This window comes from Geotrypetes seraphini, chromosome 16, assembly GCF_902459505.1.
Source record: "Geotrypetes seraphini chromosome 16, aGeoSer1.1, whole genome shotgun sequence".
Taxonomy (NCBI): Eukaryota; Metazoa; Chordata; class Amphibia; order Gymnophiona; family Dermophiidae; genus Geotrypetes; species Geotrypetes seraphini.
The window spans coordinates 7,109,314-7,127,221 of NC_047099.1; the positions used below are offsets into that span (position 1 = coordinate 7,109,314).

The 17,908-nt window shown below is 44.5% G+C and overlaps 2 gene segments (V, D, J or C); both read right to left on the reverse strand.

Moving 5' to 3' along the window:
* The window catches only part of LOC117350919, a 244,863-nt gene that overhangs the window by 46,355 nt on the left and 180,600 nt on the right, over positions 1-17,908 (reverse strand).
* Positions 671-17,042, reverse strand: LOC117350918. The segment is given in 5 exon segments: positions 671-1,368; positions 4,571-4,891; positions 5,114-5,434; positions 9,267-9,560; positions 16,584-17,042. Coding segments are annotated over 5 exon segments (1,443 nt in total).

Genomic DNA, 17,908 nt, shown 5'->3' on the forward strand with positions numbered 1-17,908 from the left:
GAGACCTGAGAAAGTGATTTGTAAAGCCCTACTTTCAGCAGAGAGAAGGGAAAGACCTCTGCTAAACCCTAGAGACAAGGGTTCCCCCCCAAAAAACTGTTTGAGTTTCAAAGTGATTATTTTGTCCTGTTTGAAGCTGAAGATTATTATTTTGAATTCTAAATGACTGTGGACACTCCCCACTGTTTGTGGTCAAGTTCTGCTTTCATGTGGCGAGCGAAATAAAGAAATTGCTGAATTTAAGCCTTGGACCATTCTGACTATTATTTTGAGGCTCATGGGAATGAGTAACCACGTGTCCGTCCAGCCGTCCAGAAGTGTGCACAACACACAGGATTCTCTCTCCCGGTCTGATAACCCTTTCCCCCATCTAATCTAATGACCACAGAATACAACACCATCCAGAACCCCAGTACACACACACCCTGAGTCTGGCCACAAACAGTGGTTTGAACTCTTTCCTTTGAAACCAAACCAAGGAGTAGAAGTAGAGTTTAGGAAGTTTCTCTTTGTGAAATGAGCCTTCACGTCTTTATTGCTGCCTGCTGTGTTTCATGTGTATTAAATTTTTGTGATACCGTCTTTCTATGGTACTTTGTATCACTCTTAAATTTTAAGAAAAACACCTCAGGGCATATAAAAGAGGAATGACAGAGACTTTTGATTAGTGTCTCAAAATCCCAGGAATGGGCAAGGAATAGTTTATTGATGGGTTTCTAAAATCACAGTAAAACATGAATTATTTCAGTATGCTATTATACACACACACACACACACACACACACACAGAGCTTGGTGTTCCACACCCCAAACCTGGTGAGATAAATTTAGAACTACATATGCAAAATAAGAACACTACAATTAGATGAACTGAATGGATAACTTGATTCAGTTACTGAAATATGCCACTGTGCAAGGGAAAATGTGAAGGAATTTTGGGTACTGAAAAAGGGAAAAGTTGGGATTTCTCAGAATAAGAGGTAGATAGAATCAGGCATAACTCATTTGTCATAGATTACTTGGAAAATATACCCAAAGGCTTTTGGAGATATTGTTGTACGCTTTTGTTGGGCAAGGCTGGGTGGAAGACTCTACACATAATTGGTGTTCTTCCCAACCAATCGGACTTCAGCATGGGCAGTCTGCTGTAGACGAAGTAATTATTTTTGGTCTTATCAAGTGTGGGCTCTGTGTTGTAATAGGCGTCTTCACTGAGTACAGTATCTTTGCGCTTCCATTGGATGTACAAATTGTCTCTTTGGGTGAAGCCTGTCACTAGGCATGTGATAGTTACAGTAGTGTTGTTCGACAGGTTGAGTTCTTGTTGAGGGGGTGGTAAGACGTAGACAGCCGGAGCACTGCCGACATCTTCAGTGAAGCAAATGAAAGAGAAGAAAAGCCCTTGTAACATGCCATTGTAACACACAGCAAAGAAATCCAGCCTTGGCAAGGATGTCCTTTAAGGCTTTCTCGGTATTTTTTCTACAATATTCAGTGACTTCCACTCCTTTTTCTATTCCCTAAGCTTGGGGCATCATAAAAGCGAATTTACTATTTCATCAAACTGATTCTGAAGAAATGTCCTGTAGCATTTAACAACAATATAGAAATAAGTAGTAATAGTTGTAGCATAAGTTAAAAAAGGATCATAATTTATCCTCTTTTTTAGTAGATGTCGTCATTTGGCCATGGACAAGAGAATATTCCTTTATATATTTACGAAATAAATGAAAGATATAGGCGTCCTTTTACTAAGGTGCGGTAGCCTATTTAGCGCAAGCTAAGGCGCCCATAAGATATAATAGATGTGTTAGCACGCGTTAGCGTTTTGTATGTGTTAAAATGGCTACCGAGCCTTAGTATAAGGACTACATAGTCCACTGAGATCACCTATGTTCTGTCCTTATCTTCTAGGCCTGAATGACCAAACCCAGCTCCTGGGTCTATTTATATTTTTTATGTCACCCTGAATCTTGCTTGCTCATATCTGTTGTTCCCCTATCGCTCTTCTTTCATTTGTATTTATGGATCAATCTTATTTATCTATTTAAAAATTTATATGCTGCCTAATATCTAAGCGGTTTCGAATATCAACATTCCTAAAAGAAATTCCATACAACACAGACATAAAATCTACAACCACTGTCTTCACGTCTAGACATGGGAAATTTCTCATCCACATACAAAGTTAGGAGCCCACAGTCCTAGAGCCACATTCCTATTAGAGAATGACACGGTGACAAAATTCATCACCATTCCCGTCCCCGTGGATAACCGCGGGAAACCATCTTCATGCCATTCTTTAAGGAGAGAGGGAAGAATCAGAGTATGAATGGCCACAACCACTGACCCGCAAGCTTTGCTTTGAAGAATGCTGAGATTGAGCAGCAACATTAAAGAGCAGATATTGTGATGTCATAATGCCGCATTCCACCAGTGCCTAAGAGCCAATCACATCAGTAATGTCACAATGGCTTCATTATCCTTGGCTCACATAAGAATCAGAGTATGAATGGCCACAACCTCTGACCCACAAGCTTTGCTTTGAAGAATGCTGGTGTAGAAGGACCGAGGTTGAAATAGACACTAGAAAATGACATGGGATTATTTCCCGCGGTTATCCGCGGGGACGGGAACGGTGATGAATTTTGTCACGTGTCATTCTCTAATTCCTACCATGGGGACTGGTGCTGCGATATCTTAGTTTTAATCTCGAGAAGCAGAGAAGTTCTGTGGCCTTCCTGGGGGACCTGCCTGCTCCTTGCACGTGAAGCCATGGTAGGAATGCAGGGCAGAGGTTTCCCACGTACCTGAGAAGGAATGTTGCTTAAAAGCTAGTTTATTTTATTTTCAAGTTTTGATACACTGCTCTTCAAAGGCTTCTCAAGCCTCTCCTGGTGGATACTGAACCTACAACAATGAATATGTATGAGATACATACAATGGCATAGTAAAGGGGGTGCAGGAGGTTTGGTCTTGCTCAGGGCACCGACACCCATCCTCCTCCTCTCTATCCCCTTCCCACGACTCCCCCTGCTGTGTGTGCACGCCCCTTCCCTTCCCCCGTACCTTTTAAACCATGGCGCGAGCAGCCATGAACTTCGGCGCTCTTTCTGACATCACTTCTGGGACCCATGCCTAGGAAGTGACATCAGAGGAAGCGCCGAAGCCAATGCAGGCAGCAGGTTTGTGGCTGCATGGGGCAGAAATTAGAAAGATACAGGGAAGGGTTGCACACATATGGTGGCGCCGGGCGACGCCCACCCTCGCTATGCCACTGGATACATATGTATATATTGGAGACCCCTTATCTCATGTCTATTCAATGGGCAAATCCTGAAAAAGTGATTGGCTCGGTATCTCCAGTTGAGAAGCCCTGGGTTAGGGGGATGCCGTCTTTGAAGGGGCAATTCTATCCAAATATAGAGATGCCTATGAACCTATGTTTCTTTAGTATAGAGGTTAAATTTGTACTTTGCCTAGAATTTTAGATAGGGAGGATAATGAATGATGGAAATAAATAAATAACCCATTTCTATTTAAATATATACTTCATATGATAGTTGCTCTAGATCCTATATCAGTTTGCCTCAATAAGAACATACTGGGTCAGATCAATGGTCCATCAAGCCCAGTATCCCGTTCTCACAGTGGCCAATCCAGGTCCCTAGTACCTGGCCAAAACCCAAAGAGTAGCAACATTCTAGACTCTCAAAGAGTAACAAAAGATTCTAGAACCCAAAAGAGTAGCAACATTCCATGTTAGTGATCCAGCCAAGTTGAGGGAACCCCTAGATCAGTGTCCCACAAATGTTTTGAAGCCACTGCACACTAAACTCGGGGCCACAGCTGGAGGGCATCTGGAAATGCATGGATGTTGATGCGATGACATCATGCGTATGTGCATGTACAGAGGTCCTCCAGACAGGGCCCTGAGCCTGCAATTCCTGCACTGGAGAGGGGGAGTATTCTGGAGGAGGAGAGGTGCTGGCGATGAGAAGAGGCATCAGCGTCGGCTGACTACCTATGGGATGTGCCTCTCGCTATAAGAAGTACGTCCTATAAGCAGTTGGTCAGCACTGGCACTTCTCCTCCTCGTCGGCGTCTCGTGGCACACACAGAATCTCGCCACAGCACACAGTTTGCGATAAACAGCCCTAGATTTTGCTAGTTCTGGCTTTGATCTCACAAAACCAGAACAAAAGGTTACAAAGTAACATACCCTGCTGCTTACCAGGCAACAAATCGTTACACAGATAGCTGTGCAAGATATTCTTCCAGATGAAACTGTCAACTACATATCTGAAGGTCATTAACATTTCTGGTTATTTTGGTTGTATATCCACAGAAGAAACCCTAGATTCCTGTTTTTTTTTCTAGAGCTTACTCATTTATCACTGATTTTTTTGGGTAATGGAAGTGCCAAGCTGACCTAGAGCAACGTCCAATCAAACACCAGGAGAGGGACATCGGGATTCTTCACATCAGTATTGTGGCAACTGAGTAAACTCATATATATAAGGTGGAACCATATTAACCTTGGCTACATTCAGTTTAAAATTGGCCTTACCTGCTTTCTTGGAAATGGATTTTGTAATTAATGTTTCAGGTTCTTCAATGTTTACTATGCAGTTGAATGAATCCCTGGAGTCCCAATCTTCAGACGTCACATTTAGGATACTGGAAATGCTCATGGTTCCATCCTCATGATATTCAGGGTTTGTTTTTGTGCCATTGATGGATGTTGCATTTCTGTCGACCCAAGTGAATGTTACACCTTCATCGTTCATCTGTCCTGAGACTGTGCAACAGACTTTGGGGTCATGGGTAACATATAGATCTTTTATAGAAGGTGCAGTGAGAATAACTGCAGGCTCAATCCTACTTGGCTCTGAAATCAAGAAGAAATGGCAAGCATTAATAATCATTGCTATCAAAGTCAAAAATATTATGGCGGATATCTTCCCAATTAGTACTATCAATGCCACCATGACCTTAAAAAACTACCTATGACATCTTTCCTACTATCCTCATAGATGTCATTATCATGTGTGTTGTGTCACGAGCATCACTAAGGACCACAGCTGCCAGTTTCCATCCTGGAGGTAATTACCTGTGGTATATATCTGCATGCTGTCCGAGGTTTGTGTCTCGGTGGCTGGATGGTACACTAGGCAGGTGTAGTTGTCATTATCTTTCCATTCACTCTTGGAGATGTTCAGTTTTGTGTGTGAGTAGAACAGGCCTTCAGAGTCCTGATAGATGGTCAAGACGTTTGGTGACACATCCATCTTGTTCTCATTCAAGAGCCATGTTACCTTTATGATGTTGGGGATGAATTTGGAGATCAGGCAGACTACTGTTGCTTCCGTGCCTTTTAAGGAGGACTGGAGAACTTCCACAGTGGGTTGCTGTAACTTTGAAATCTGTGGAACTATAACCAGCATAAAAGAGTGAGGACGACATAGCAGGAGCTCCCGTGCGATTTCATGTCTTATAATACAAAAGTTCCATCATGTTTAGTACATCAAGTGATTGAAGGGATAACTGAAGGGACACCATTGAAAATTATTGAATGAAACAGAAATAAAAACCTGGGTCCATGTAACTTCCTGGATTCTGCTCCCTTCTCCCCCTTATATTGTAACACTAGAAGAGTTTGTCTGGGCTCCTGTAACCTCTCTGTCTCTGCTTCCTACTCACCCTGATACCATAACCACAGAAGAGTTTCCAATAGCCCTGTAACCTTCTGGTCTCAAGTATCCTCTCAGCTCTGTACCGCTAGTGGAGTTTGCCTCCATTCTTGAATTATTCAAGGAATGATAAAAATGATTACATTACATTAGTGACTTTTATTCCACCTTAACTTTGCAGTTCTAGGTGGATTACAAAAGAGGTATTTGGGACATCTCCAGGAGATTTACAGGATTAGGTACTATTAACAGGATCAAGGATAATTAAGGGGCATGATCAAAAGAAATGTCTAAGCCCAATTTGGATGAAGGGAAGTAATCGCCTAAAGTTGGCAGTGGCAAAATGTCCTTTCTCGAAAAGTATGTCAACAATATATATATATTTATTTTTTTTTTCAAAAATTGTCCATCTGTACGTCTAGGCTATTATTCGTCCAGACCGCCGCTACATCTATTTTGATACCATATTCTCAACCAAAAATTTTTTCAAGTCCCAAACATCCAGAACAAGACATTTTGGATGTGGGAAGGGCTAGCATTGTGGTGGACTGGACACCCAGACATGGCAACAAAGTAGTGGGGCACCTTACAGGGCACTGCTGTGAACTTCACAAAAAGGGTGCCACATAAACATCTCACCAGAACTCCCTTATAGGTAATGATGAGCCTCCCAGACACCCCCAAAACCCACTATACCCACCTGTCTACAACCCCAATAGCCCTTCTACTGCAGGTGGCACCTATATGGCATTAGAGTAGTGTTTGGGGAGAGGGTGTCGGTGTCCTCCCCTTTTCCACCATGAATATATTGGTTAGAGTGGTTTATGGGCCTGGTCCTCCTCTCTATGGTTCACTAGCCCACCCCCAGACTACTTAAGCACCTCTGTGCAGCTTTCCTAGGCTTTCCTATGCCAGGTGCAGATGTTCCAGAGGCAGGTATGTACATTTTTATTCTGAACTTTGTGGGGGTGTGACAGGATCAGTGAAGGTGTGGGCCTGTGCCTTTACTTTGTCCCTGCAGAGGTTATCTGGTCACTTTTGATATCTTTTGGGCACTTATACCTGTCTAACTCACAATGTATAAGTTTCATTTAGGAAGTCTTATCAAACATTCGATTATACCTGCAGGTCAACTAAGTCCTGCCCCAAGCACTCCTCCAAAAATACCCCTTTCAGCTCTGGGTGCACAGTGGTGCAAGGGTTGAGTGCTGGGTTAGTGGCATTCAGAGGCCTAAAAGGTCCCTGGATATGTCTAAAAAGCTGTTTTTGATTATTGGCACTTGGCGACCTGTCTTTTACATCATCCAAGTGCCGACTTGGGCAGGTTTTAGATGTATTTAACTTTCAATTATGAGCTCTTTAGTTTTTTTCTTGACAAATTTTCTGCATAGCAGGGTTTTTATTTCTCTTTGGAAAGTTTTAGAATCAAGTGTTGTTATCAGTGTGTTGGAGAGGTGGTGGTCAAGTTTCGTTGCCTGAATTGCTAGTAGGTAATCGTATATCATCTTGCACTATGCATCTTTGGGGGAGGGAGAGGAGAGTAAATGGAGTCTGAGTTCTCCTTGGCCTGGTTGAGTTGTTCTGGATAAGGCGGTCATTCAGATAGAGAAAACCAGAAACCAGCTGCCAAAAAAATGTTGCATCTTTCCACCAGTCCAGAAAGTTTCAAGTTTCAAGTTTATTAGCTTTTAATATACCGACCATCAATGGGTATCTAGCCGATTTACAATAATGAATTAAAATAGAATAAAAGTAGCACTAATAGTAATAATATTTAAAATAAGGGACGTGAACATAGAGACTTTGACTAGACATACTTGATGGTGGTTGTTAGAAAAGAGGGGGATGGGGTAAAGTTACATTGTTAGAGATTAAAAAAAAAAAGGAGATGAAATGGACGGGAGAAGGATAAAACATTGGGGATGGGGTCGCTTCTTAAAAGCGGTTGACTGGTTTGAGATAAGTGATATTCAGAAGCAAAAGAATGCGTCTTGGAATAAGAATGTTTTAAATTTAGTCTTGAATTTGTCAATTAGTTTTTTGTGACAGATTTGAGAAGGCAGAGCGTTCCATAGCGTTCCATAGAGTAGGAGCGACTATGGAAAAATTCGTTTTTCTAGTGTAGAAAAATTCCTTGATAGATGGGACGGAAAGCAGGTTCTGATTGGCTGATCTGAGAGTCCGTGGAGGGGGGGGGGGGGCAAAAAGGGATGAGAAGTTTATCTAAAAAGAGGGGTTGATGGGAGAATTTAATTTTGAAGACTAGCAGGATAGTTTTGTAAGTGATGCGATGTGTAATGGGTAGCCAGTGAGCTTCTTTCAGAAGGGGGGGGGGGGTGACATGGTCGTATTTCCCTAACTTATATATAAGTTTTATGGCCGTATTTTGAATAAGTTGCAAACGTCGGAGTTCTTTTTGGGGGATTCCATTGTAAAGAGAGTTGCAATAGTCGAGATGAGCGATAACTAGAGAGTGAACTAGGGTAGTAATTGCTTCAGTGTCAAGGACAGAGGTTAGGGTGCGTATAAGCCGGAGTTTGTAAAAGCAGGTTTTTACTACTGAACTGATTTGATCATGAAAAGTTAAATCCTTATCTATGATAATCCCGAGTAGTTTTATTTTGGTTTCCATTTTTACAGGGTGAGTTTTAATGAAGATCTTTCCAGAAATAGACTCATTCTTTTTGGTTGGGAAGAGAAAGCCACAAAATTTATTGATATTTAGGGAAAGTTTGTTTGCGTGGAGCCAGTCGCTTATTTTGTCTAATTTATTGTTGATTGCTTGAATTTCAATGATGTTTGAAGTATCGACGGGGTGGAGTAGTTGTATGTCATCTGCATGAGCATAGATTGTGAAGCCTATAGACTGGGCGAGAGTAAGAAGAGGAGACATAAAGATATTGAATAGTAAGGGAGGTAGAATAGAACCCTGTGGGACATCGTAAGTTTGAACTATGGGCAGGGAGGTTTCCTCCTTCGAGTGAACTCTGAAACTTTGTTCATTAAAGTATGAGGTAAACCATAATGAGGTAAACCTGTAATGGCGCGGTCTTTAAGTCGATCGATGAGAAGAGAGCTGTCAAGGCTATCGTAAGCTGCGTACCGATCTAGAGAAATAAGAACGGATTTTTAGTGATCTAGAAAGTAACGTGGTGGAAATAAGACCTAGTAGTGATAGTTCAGTGGAGTAAGAAGAGTGAAAGCCGGTTTGGTGTGGACGCAAAGCATGAGTTTTATCAATAAATTTGGCAAGTTGATTATATCACCAGAGCCAGGGAACTGTCTTTGCTATTTCAAAGCTGGCCATTTTCATTTTAATCTTTTAAAATATCTTGACTTGAATATAACTTGGGGAGGTTTATAAAAATTGGTTTCCAAAATATAATCTACACTTTATATTCATAGCCTAGTGGGAAGGAGGGAGCAGAATCCCAGAAGTCTGACAGGAAAAAGAGGAATTTCTACCCTCTTGGTATAAGGGCATTTTCCTATATTTGACCATATTGTACAAAACTCAGATAAATTGCAGTTGGAGAAAACTTTCTGAATCTTGAAGAGCTAAAAATGTCTTACCTATTCTCTTCTTTATTACTGAGTTGGTAGACTCATGTTGAGCCGTACATTCAAAGTCATTCGTCTTCAAGTCTGAGGCTGGGATGGTGATATGACTAATCATTTTGTAGAGGCCACTCTGACTTCCTAACATTGCTGGAAAGTCCTTGATGTCATAGTTGGTAAACCTTGAATTCCAATTGATGACAACTGGTGGTGGGTGGAAGTCAGTTGCTAAACATGCAAGGACAACCTTGTTCATCGATGAGTCAGAGTTGGAAATCAGCGGGAAGACGGAAGGGGCCTTTTTTTCAACTGAAAGAAAGCAATGGGACCCCAGTTAGAAAGGTGATGGGAAATGCCTCTATATGCAAGCATCCTCTAGAAACAGGAGGACAGGTCAGTGGTGGAAGAACCTAGCACAACTGTGTGTTCAAAGAGACTTTCTATTTACTCACCTCTAAGGAGAGCCACACTTAGAAGAATGTGGGGCCTGCGAAGGTCCAGCTGTGCTCTGAAGAAACCTCTATGTTCTGCTGGTTTTGCACCTTATTCTGTTCTGCAGCTGTTACTGATACTATCCTAAGGAGGTTTGGTATTACTTCTCAATCTTGAGTGTAGCTCTCATTGCTACACCAGAATTCAGTCCCACACAAAGAGCTCAGGCACGTGGGATCTCTTAGGGAAGAGATAGTCGATGGGCCATTTGGCCTTTATCTGCTGTCATATATCTTATGTTTCTATAAAGCACATCTCCATATCAACAGTTGGTTTAATATTAAGATATTTGACACGGCTCTCCCAATACAGCATCATTACCAACCTTTGTTGGATTAGTGCAATAAACTCTTATTTACAACAGTTTTGGGGGTTTTCCTCTACAAATTATCATCTCGCTGAGAAAATTGCCTCTATGGTGCTTGGGATTCTGCTATTCCTGTCACTGGAAATGGTGCAGCACTGCCATGGTTTCAATTGTAAGGGGCAAGCAGTTCCCCTGGGCGGGCTGCAGATCTTGCCTGCAGCTCACGATCGAAACCGTAGCACTGCTGCCCTGCCCTACATGAGAGGAACGCAGGGAGAGGACATCTGTATATCTTATAGAGAACATTGCTTACCAGCAGCTCAGCTACATTAGTGATAAATCCTTGGCTAAGGCCTACAAACCTTTGGCTTCCAGATCCTGGCTCACATGGATCCTATCTGGCTAGTAAATGGTGGTGTTGTCTGATGGGTCTCCCTTTTTCAAACGGGCTAAGAATACTGCCTCCAAAATCTCCTCAGCCCCGGCCAGCCCAGGGAGATACACCAGCATCCTACTCTGTTACATGTCCAATTTCAGTTAATACTGTCTCTAGATAGAAATATTTGTGGTGGCAACAGCGGGGCAAGCTAGGTGGGTGAGAGTGGGGGGCCAGGCCAAAGTGAAATTTCTTAGATTAGCAGTCTAAGACACCAGGGTTTTCTGTGCGTAAAGAAATGTTCCCACCCCACCATTATAATGACAGCAACGTTCAGCAAATTCTTCCATGTGGGAGTGGACTCTAAATTCTTTACAGGATCAGCCAGAATCTCAATATAAACCCTGAAGCTCCAGTTCTGTATCGCAAACTCCAAATTCCTTAGCAATGGAGCTCTTCCCCTCGCACAACTTGCTATACGAAAAAAATATGCTTAGGAATGGCCCACTTTCCTTCCCCTGCCAGACACATTGTTTAAAGTTTTAGGTTGTGGGGAGACCTGTAGTCTTCAGCAGTTCATTTTGGGTATCAACAGCCTGCTTTCAGGTGAGGCCAAGCACTACAAAATGACACAAAACCCTGCAAACCTAGACGGCAAACTTACCAAATCATAACAGCCCTAACTCGTCAATGAACGAACAATGATCTAAATATTACATTGGGCCCTAGAGTACCAATATACCTGCTAGCGGGAAGCTAGAATTAGCAGTATTCTTACAGATTCCTACACAGACACTACATGCTAGCATCTGTACGTGCATATCATGCACCGACCCTTACCTGATACAAAATAGGGAACCCCAAAAAACATGCAGGCAAAAACAGAAATGAAGATTCACCTCTTCCCACCCCACTCAGAAAGCCAGACTCCGTAGGCAGCGCAATACTGGTACAATACGAGATGCCTTTTCTCCTGTACATTACATACAAAATTAGAAAAGATATACATTTCCCAATGCGGAAGCGTTTCAATCTTTAAAAATGATTAAATAACAAGAGGGCACTCGGAAAAGATAGAAGGGGACAGATTCAAAACGAATGCTAGGAAGTTCTTCTTTACCCAACGTGTGGTGGACACCTGGAATGCGCTTCCAGAGGACGTGATAGGGCAGAGTACAGTAATGGGGTTTAAGAAAGGATTAGACAATTACCTACTGGAAAAGGGGATAGAGGGGTATAGATAGAGGATTACTGCACAGGTACTGGACCTGTTGGGCCGCCGCGAGAGCGGACTGCTGGGCACGATGGACCTCTGGTCTGACCCAGCGGAGGCATTGCTTATGTTCTTATGTTATGTTCTTATTATGTTCTTAACACCCATTCGTCGTTTGGCAATTAATTGTTTCCTAATTCGGTTGGTCTCAATCTCTTTTCCACTTTCCATGTGCCAGTCTTCTAAAATCTTTTCCAGATTAGCCTTTCCATTTCTTGTCCTTTTAATCTTTCTTTTTACACTTTTCTCTTCTTTGCCTCTATAACCACTTATATATGAATCTTTTCCCCTCTCATCTATCTACCAGTTTTTCCCATCTCCCATTGTCCTCTCTCTCTTTCTCCTTCCCCAATCTGCCATTCTCCCCGTCTTTCACCTACTCCCTACCCCCCTAGTTCCCCCTCTCATCCCCTCACCAGCCCTAGCTCCATGTTCACTCCATCTTTTCCTTGCCTCCAGGCTATTCATTTATCCCATCTCCTTTTGCCTATCATTCGCCATCTTTTTAAGCCCATGGCCACTCTCATTCAACCCTCTCCCCATTCTTTTTTCAACACTTCTCCCCCTCTTTCCAGCCTTCTAGATCATTAACATTTTATGCATTGGCCTAAACCACTTTTTCTTCTTTCTCACTTTTCCCCATTTGACTCCCTCACACATATCCTCAACCCATCGACACCTACCAAGTGCCAGGTCCTCATTATCCCCTCAAAATTCCCACTCAGGCTCATCTACATCAATGGAGCCAGGCTGACCTACCCTGCCTTTTGGAGAGTAATTAAAACCGTACTGTTTGACAGATTCATCTCCTAAACAAAAGCCACACTAAATTTAAAAAATTTACAAATTTATATTTTCCTACTGTCTATTTCTTGTGCAATATGTTATACCCTCACTTTTTACATTCTTTAATTTTCTGACTGTCCAGCTACTGCCATAGGGAGGGCAGAGACTGCAGGTCCAGCTAGTGCTATAGAGAGAGCAGAGACTGCAGATTCAGCTATTGCCTTAGGGAGGGCAGAGACTGCAGGTCCATCTACTGCCTTAGGGAGGGCAGAGACTGCAGGTCCAGCTACTGCTATAGGGAGGGCAGAGACTGCAGGTCCAGCTACTGCCTTAGGGAGGGCAGAGACTGCTGGTCTAGCTACTGCTATAGGGAGGGCAGAGACTGCAGATCCAGCTACTGCCATAGGGAGAACAGAGACCGCAGGTCCAGCTACTGCCTTAGGGAGGGCAGAGACTGCAGGTCCAGCTACTGCCTTAGGGAGGGCAGAGACTGCTGGTCTAGCTACTGCTATAAAGAGGGCAGAGACTGCAGGTCCAGCTAGTGCTATAGAGAGGGCAGAGACTGCAGGTCCAGCTACTGCTATTGGGAGGGCAGAGACTGCAGGTCCAGTTATTGCTATAGAGAGGGCAGAGATTGCAGGTCCAGCTACTGCTATTGAGAGGGCAGTGACTGAAGGTCAAGGTAATGCCATAGAGAGGGCAGAGACTGCAGGTCCATCTACTGCCTTAGGGAGGGCAGAGACTGCAGGTCCAGCTACTGCTATAGGGAGGGCAGAGACTGCAGGTCCAGCTACTGCCTTAGGGAGGGCAGAGACTGCAGGTCCATCTACTGCCTTAGGGAGGGCAGAGACTGCAGGTCCAGCTACTGCTATAGGGAGGGCAGAGACTGCAGGTCCAGCTACTGCCTTAGAGAGGGCAGAGACTGCTGGTCTAGCTACTGCTATAGGGAGGGCAGAGACTGCAGATCCAGCTACTGCCATAGGGAGAACAGAGACCGCAGGTCCAGCTACTGCCTTAGGGAGGGCAGAGACTGCAGGTCCAGCTACTGCCTTAGGGAGGGCAGAGAATGCTGGTCTAGCTACTGCTATAGAGAGGGCAGAGACTGCAGGTCCAGCTAGTGCTATAGAGAGGGCAGAGACTGCAGGTCCAGCTACTGCTATAGGAAGGGCAGAGACTGCAGGTCCAGCTACTGCTTAGGGAGGGCAGAGACTGCAAGTTCAGCTACTGCTATAGAGAGGGCAGAGACTTCAGGTCCAGCTAGTGCTATAGAGAGGGCAGTGACTGCAGGTCCAGCTACTGCCTTTGGGAGGGCAGAGACTGCAGGTCCAGCTACTGCTATAGGGAGGACAGAGACTGCAGGTCCAGCTACTGCCATAGGGAGGGCAGAGACTTCAGGTCCAGCTAGTGCTATAGGGAGGGCAAGAGTGCAGGTTCAGCTACTGCTATTGGGAGGGCAGAGACTGCAGTTCCAGTTACTTTTATAGAGAGGGCAGAGACTGCAGGTCCAGCTACTGCTATAGGGAGGGCAGAGGCCGCAGGTCCAGCTACTGCTATAGAGAGGGCAGAGACCGAAGGTCTAGCTACTGCTATAGAGAGGGCAGAGACTGCAGTTCCAGTTACTGCTATAGAGAGGGCAGAGACTGCAGGTCCAGCTACTGCTATAGGGAGGGCAGAGTCCGCAGGTCCTGCTACTGCTATAGTGAGGGCAGAAACTGCAGGTCCAGCTACTGCCTTAGGGAGGGCAGAGATTGCAGCTCCAGCTACTGCTATAGAGAGGGCAGAGACTGCAGGTCCAGGTACTGCTATAGGGAGGGCAGAGACCACAGGTCCAGCTACTGCTATAGAGAGGGCAGAGACTGCAGTTCCAGTTACTTCTATAGAGAGGGCAGAGACTGCAATTCCAGTTACTGCTATAGAGAGGGCAGAGACTGCAATTCCAGTTACTGCTATAGAGAGGGCAGAGACTGCAGGTCCAGCTACTGCCTTAGGGAGGGCAGAGACTGCAGGTCCAGCTACTGCTATAGGGAGGGCAGAGACTGCAGGTCCAGCTACTGCTATAGAGAGGGCAGAGACTGCAGTTCCAGTTACTGCTATAGAGAGGGCAGAGACTGCAGGTCCAGCTACTGCTATAGGGAGGGCAGAGACCGCAGGTCCTGCTACTGCTATAGTGAGGGCAGAAACTGCAGGTCCAGCTACTGCCTTAGGGAGGGCAGAGATTGCAGCTCCAGCTACTGCTATAGGAGGGCAGAAACTGCAGGTCCAGCTACTGCTATTGAGAGGGCAGAGACTGCAGTTCCAGTTACTGCTATAGAGAGGGCAGAGACTGCAGGTCCAAGTACTGCTATAGGGAGGGCAGAGACCACAGGTCCAGCTACTGCTATAGAGAGGGTGGAGACTGCAGGTCCAGCTACTGCTATAGGGAGGGCAGAGACTACAGGTCCAGCTACTGCTATAGGGAGGGCAGAGACCGCAGGTCCAGCTACTGCTATAGAGAGGGCAGAGACTGCAGGTCCAGTTACTGCTATAGAGAGGGCAGAGACCACAGGTCCTGCTACTGCTATAGAGAGGGCAGAGACTGCAGGTCCAGCTACTGCCTTAGGGAGGGCAGAGATTGCAGGTCCAGCTACTGCTATAGGGAGGGCAGAGACTGCAGTTCCAGTTACTGCTATAGAGAGGGCAGAGACCACAGGTCCTGCTACTGCTATAGAGAGGGCAGAGACTGCAGGTCCAGCTACTGCCTTAGGGAGGGCAGAGATTGCAGGTCCAGCTACTGCTATAGGGAGGGCAGAGACTGCAGGTCCAGCTACTGCTATAGGGAGGGCAGAGACCGCAGGTCCAGCTACTGCTATAGAGAGGGCAGAGACTGCAGGTCCAGCTACTGCTATAGGGAGGGCAGAGACTGCAGGTCCAGGTACTGCTATAGGGAGGGCAGAGACCGCAGGTCCTGCTACTGCTAAAGAGAGGGCAGAGACTGCAGTTCCAGTTACTGCTATAGAGAGGGCAGAGACTGCAGGTCCAGGTACTGCTATAGGGAGGGCAGAGGCCGCAGGTCCAGCTACTGCTATAGAGAGGGCAGAGACTGCAGTTCCAGTTACTGCTATAGAGAGGGCAGAGACTGCAGGTCCAGGTACTGCTATAGGGAGGGCAGAGGCCGCAGGTCCTGCTACTGCTATAGAGAGGGCAGAGACTGCAGGTCCAGCTACTGCCTTAGGGAGGGCAGAGATTGCAGGTCCAGCTACTGCTATAGGGAGGGCAGAGACTGCAGGTCCAGCTACTGCTATAGGGAGGGCAGAGACCGCAGGTCCTGCTACTGCTAAAGAGAGGGCAGAGACTGCAGTTCCAGTTACTGCTATAGAGAGGGCAGAGACTGCAGTTCCAGTTACTGCTATAGGGAGGGCAGAGACCGCAGATCCTGCTACTGCTATAGAGAGGGCAGAGACTGCAGGTCCAGCTACTGCCTTAGGGAGGGCAGAGACTGCAGGTCCAGCTACTGCTATAGGGAGGGCAAAGACCGCAGGTCCTGCTACTGCTATAGAGAGGGCAGAGACTGCAGGTCCAGCTACTGCCTTAGGGATGGCAGAGACTTCAAGAAGTTTTAACCTGATCTATTTTCCCTCCTACTTTCCTATGACAATTGTAGTTATGCTTTTAACCCTATTGTATGTTATATGTTATTTTATTTGTTATTTTAAAGTTTGATTTGAGTTTATATTGTAAGGTGCTCCGATGGTTTATTTATTTATTTATCAGTTTTACATTTTAACAGAATCAATCATTTTGTACAGAAATATTGTCTGACTATACATATTTTAAAAAAATAAATAAATAAAATTCTCCAATAAGTTCTCTATTCAAACAATCTCAAGTCCACATAATAGATCCAAGAATTTGAGTGAACATTTAGGAAATTCAAAAAATTAATCCTCTGCCAGATAATGGTATCTAGTGAGTGGGTGAAGGAGGTAAAGTCTAGAATTTAGCCCAGATAGTTTTTATCCTTGTGTGGGATAATAAGATATGAATAAACTTAGAAATGCTATAAATAAACCATAAAATATAAACAGCCAGAATGCAAGTATTAGAGTATGGAATACGCACCTGTCTGAGTCCTCTTCATCATAGGAATGGCCTGTGCTGGCCAGGTGTGAAGACAGATGTTGTCTCCAGGGTTAACGGCACATGGAATTCCATCCTGCTGGTGTCCAAACAGGGCTTGTCTCCTCTGTGCTGCCTCACAGTCACACACAAACATGGGTTCTTGGTGCACGGGGACAAACAAAGCGAGATGCAGTATTTCCTGCTCTCTTTGTTCTGGGCAGGTTGCACTTTCGTTTGTAGTCACATCGTGCTGTTTTTCCAGCACCTGCAGATGGGAGTAGAGGGGAAATCCATAAATAAAGCAAAGTACAAAACAGTTCTTTATTTCTGTTGACAGTAGAAAGAGGGCGATCCCACAATCAGTAGCTAGATTATATCAGTAGAAGGAAAGAAAAGCCAGAATAACTTAAATAAACTAGAATAAATATCCGTCTATCTATCCACCACAGAATTTATCCACAAGACGTTTCTGAGAGATTGGAGAAACTGGGTCTCTTTTCCCTGGAGAAGAGGAGACTTAGAGGGAATATGATAGAGACTTACAAGATCATGAAGGGCATAGAGAGAGTAGAGAAGGACATAAAGAAAGGGAGACAGAGAAAAATAGAGAGAGAGAGAAAGGGAGAGAGACAGAAATAGAGAGAGAGATAGAAAGAAAGAGAGAGAGAAAGGGAGAGAGAGAAAGAGAGAGAGAGAAAGATTGGAGAAACTGGGTCTCTTTTCCCTGGAGAAGAGGAGACTTAGAGGGGATATGATAGAGAGACTTACAAGATCATGAAGGGCATAGAGAGAGTAGAGAAGGACATAAAGAAAGGGAGACAGAGAAAAATAGAGAGAGAGAGAAAGGGAGAGAGACAGAAATAGAGAGAGAGATAGAAAGAAAGAGAGAGAGAAAGGGAGAGAGAGAAAGAGAGAGAGAGAAAGATTGGAGAAACTGGGTCTCTTTTCCCTGGAGAAGAGGAGACTTAGAGGGGATATGATAGAGAGACTTACAAGATCATGAAGGGCATAGAGAGAGTAGAGAAGGACATAAAGAAAGGGAGACAGAGAAAAATAGAGAGAGAGAGAGAGAGAAAGGGAGAGAGACAGAAATAGAGAGAGAGATAGAAAGAAAGAGAGAGAGAAAGGGAGAGAGAGAAAGAGAGAGAGAGAAAGATTGGAGAAACTGGGTCTCTTTTCCCTGTAGAAGAGGAGACTTAGAGGGAATATGATAGAGACTTACAAGATCATGAAGGGCATAGAGAGAGTAGAGAGGGACAGATTCTTCAAACTTTCGAAAAATAAAAGAACAAGAGGGCATTCGGAAAAGTTGAAAGGGGACAGAT